The sequence below is a fragment of the Danio aesculapii genome, chromosome 7 (genome assembly GCF_903798145.1).
Source record: "Danio aesculapii chromosome 7, fDanAes4.1, whole genome shotgun sequence".
NCBI classification, from domain to species: domain Eukaryota; kingdom Metazoa; phylum Chordata; class Actinopteri; order Cypriniformes; family Danionidae; genus Danio; species Danio aesculapii.
The window spans coordinates 15,017,836-15,021,368 of NC_079441.1; the positions used below are offsets into that span (position 1 = coordinate 15,017,836).

General features: G+C 40.2%; 1 protein-coding gene across 1 annotated transcript; it reads right to left on the reverse strand.

The window, feature by feature from the left end:
* On the reverse strand, positions 1-3,110 carry dbx1a (developing brain homeobox 1a). The gene is made up of 4 exons (XM_056462722.1): positions 2,681-3,110; positions 2,489-2,590; positions 1,066-1,268; positions 1-606 (listed from the first exon to the last, which is right to left on the reverse strand). Exons 1-4 carry the CDS (start codon positions 3,027-3,029, stop codon positions 316-318), a joined length of 945 nt encoding a protein of 314 aa, XP_056318697.1. The 5' UTR covers positions 3,030-3,110; the 3' UTR covers positions 1-315.
* Positions 3,111-3,533: the final 423 nt, after the last annotated feature.

Below are 3,533 nucleotides of genomic sequence, written 5' to 3' on the forward strand. Positions count from 1 at the left end.
GAGATAAATTCGTATAAATTATACATACGTCTACAACTTTAATAAAGAATCTAAAACTCAAAATTCTTGGTATAAAATATCCATACAAAAATATTTGTACAAAATACTGTACAGTTCCCCCAAAAAGCTGTGCGACACAGCAAAATCATTTTGCGAAGATTTTCCAAATAAGTAAATATAAAGTGATGTGGAAAAGATTTTGCTACAAACACTCATTTGTACATAGAAGTGAAATTATACGCTAATGGAACCATAACGTGGCTTTTGCGTACACTTGTGCTTGAAATACAGACATTATGCAGCTCATAAATTTTCTTATGAGACTGTTATTTCATCCTCTGATTCAGAAAAGTCCGAGTGTTTGAATGTAATGCTGGAATCAGTGCTGTTTGACAGTACGCGTCTGGGTGAGAGACAGAAATGCGACGGAGCGCATGTGTCGTCTTCATCTTCATCCTCGGAAGACTTTTTACCCACGTCGCTTAGGTCTGGGTGAGGGTTTGTTTTGGTTGGAAGGGTTTGCTCCCGGCAGCCTCCGGAAGAAAGCAACTCCCTCTCCTTGGAGTTTCTCCATTTCATTCGCCGATTCTGGAACCAGATTTTAACCTGTGTGAAGGGATGTTTTGTTAATAATTGAAGCTTAACAGAGCAGAATAAAGTGCAAACATTTTGTCTCAATAAAGACCTAAAATGATTTAATAAATTTAATACATGTTCATATGTTTTCTAGAAATAATAATAATATTTATTATTATTATTATTATTATTATTATTAAATGGTTCTCTTATTTATTTATTTATTTGTTTGTTTTCTATTCATATATTGACCTGTGAATCTTTTAGTCCGACTTTCGCTGCGGGTTTTTTCCGATGCGAGTTTATTTAATAATAATAATAATAATAATAATAATAATAATCATCATCATCATCAAATAATAATTAATTAATTAATTAATTTTTATATAAATATTATTAATTTATTAACTTTATTTATTTATTTATTTATTCACTTATTTATTTATTTATTTATTTATTTATTTATTTATTTTCCATTCATATATTCACCTGTGAATCTTTTAGTCCGAGTTTGGCTGCAAGTTTTTTCCTGTCTGGCTTGCTGATGTATTTCTGCTTTTGGAACATTTTCTCCAGAGCTTTGCGCTGCACGTCTGAAAACACAGCCCGGCGGAGCATCCCTCTTCTGGGCTTCCCTCTCGCAGCAAGAGGCCAGGAAAACGTTCCAGGAATGGGCACGACCGATGAAGGAGCTGTTAGAAGAGACAAGTACACAAGGTAAATAACGCATTCATGGACGCATTCACAAGAGCTCCAAAGAGTTTTATTTAGTTTCGCCCAGGAGGCTAAAAGTTAACTTTGCGTTACTAAGGGCAATTGGGTGTTACTTTTCCCAGGGACAATCTGAAGTGCTGAATGATCCGGGAGAAAGAAAACTTTTCTTCATTATCGTCATGATTTTGAATTTATTCTCTTGAAATGTCTCTCCCTGTTTAGAGCGAAATGGCACGAGGTGACTAATTAGCACATGGGCCGGATCCACGCTGTATTGGTATGGTAAAAAGGCAGAGTATCCTTTTCTACGAGCCCCCCAGTGAAGGACAGAAGAGTTAATATACCGTGAACGGTAATTGTGTAGTAATGAACTGGCTGAGAAAAGACTCCGGACAGACGGCTAAGGCCATATATTATTGCCACAAAAGGAGATTTACACTTTCAAACCGAACGCAACTGCACGCTGGAATACTGATGACCGGGGACCGCGTTTTTTGCCCCCAAATAATTTTCATTAAATGAACACGAAAGGCAATTGAGAGCGCTCAAGTTGTTTTGTTGAGGTATTCAGCGCGCGCGGTGAAAAGAGTCGTGCTCTGTTATTATTTGGCGTGGATAAAAGAATGGGCTATAGACATTTAATGGCCTCAAAGGAGCTCGTATTTTAAGGAGCAGTGGAGAATGTAGAGCAAACCGAAGTGGGACTCGCTGAAGTTGATGTTTGGCAGCTGCAGCAACACTTTGAAAGCTTTTTGTCGGCGATTTTGTCGATTTTTCAGATTTCGTGCTCTCTATTCTAAACGCACAGCTCTTCATATTGTTCTTTCGCAACACTTTACACAAACACCAAATCACACTCTATGTGGTCTTGTGAGAATATTGAAAGCGCTCAATGGCACCTAATGGGCAAATTAGTGCATGACTGGTAAACGCCCCTCTGTCGCTGGTTAAAAGTCTATCTTTGGCGGGTTTGTGGGTGGTTTGCCCTGGAGGGAGCTGACTAGATTGGTCATGGTGTTGACGGCATTGTTGGCAGTCAGCAGGCCGAAATGCTCCCTCACTGTGGGAAAGACCTGCACCTATGCGCTCTAAACTCGAGGGCTTTCAGATTAAAATAACCTCACGTTGGCAAACGATTAAGCTTTGATTAAAACTCGACCAAGTCAGACTGTACAAGCGTTTGAATGTGAATACTCACCAGGGAAGTATGAAGAACGGACGAAAGGGCAGAATGAACCATCAAAATAAGGCACAGAGAATCCTTTGGAGTGCATGCTGTGGACGGAGGGTGGAGATGTGGCTAAAGGAGAAAAAGAAAACAAGTTAGTGCTGTGCGTTAACGCTTAGATGTTGATTTTGGTGGAATGTTTGTGATATTTAAAACACTCACCTTTCTTTGGTGACGGTGCCAAAATGGCACTCACTCCAAACTTCAGATATGTTGGATCCTTGCTGGAGACTGGCGTTTTGGGGGAGCAAGATCCATGCTTCTCCGTGATGCTAGGGCTGACTCTGTCCAAAAGCCTGGAGTTATCCGGGATAGAAATAGGCGTTGAATTTGGAGGAGATGCGCATGGCGAGTGCACTGTTTGGTTCAGGAAACCGCTGGGTCTGTTGATGCGCAGAAGGTCCTCCACCAGGAAACTCGGGTGAGCCGGAAAGGGTGAATGCAGCGATGCAGCAGGACGCATAAATGCTGAATATATAGCAGGCGGTGCAATAACACTAGGGATCATCATGGTCCCGGCTATTAAAAGATGATTTAAATGACTCCTGTTAGTATTACACAAGTCTCTCCTGCCAAGCTCTGAACAGACCGACTGACGATTTGCTTCTGGAGGTCTCCGTTTGGAAAGGGTCCTTTATATCTAGGCCCCTGCAAGGGTCCTTTGAGGACTGACAGCCACAACAATGAGACTCAATAAAGTCCTCCGCTTGAGTCCCATTGAATGATGCCTCGGAGGTGCCTGATTGGTCCGATAGAGCAATTTATGATTGGATTAGACTTCATAAGATTTGAATGGTCAGGGCATGCCGCTTAACAAAGAAGATGCGGTCATAAATTTTGCATTTCGACAAAGTGTTTATTTACAGCATAAGGGGGAACTGAATAATTATTTTACTTGGCGCTTAATTGTTTATATATGGTTTAGCCATTGTCTTCTCACTTCTCAAAGCACCATTATAACTATAACATTAATTGTTATTTTTATTTTAGAGACAGAGTGCTTGAGACACTTGAA

What these genes read in the sequence shown, in the direction of transcription:
- dbx1a (XM_056462722.1), bottom strand. Translation starts at nt 3,029, where the DNA reads ATGATGATCCCTAGTGTTATTGCACCGCCTGCTATATATTCAGCATTT. An exon ending in GGCACCGTCACCAAAGAAAG is followed by an intron (nt 2,591 to 2,680) that starts GTGAGTGTTTTA and finishes TTTCTCCTTTAG; the next exon opens with CCACATCTCCACCCTCCGTC. An exon ending in CCGTTCTTCATACTTCCCTG is followed by an intron (nt 1,269 to 2,488) that starts GTGAGTATTCAC and finishes CTCTTCTAACAG; the next exon opens with CTCCTTCATCGGTCGTGCCC.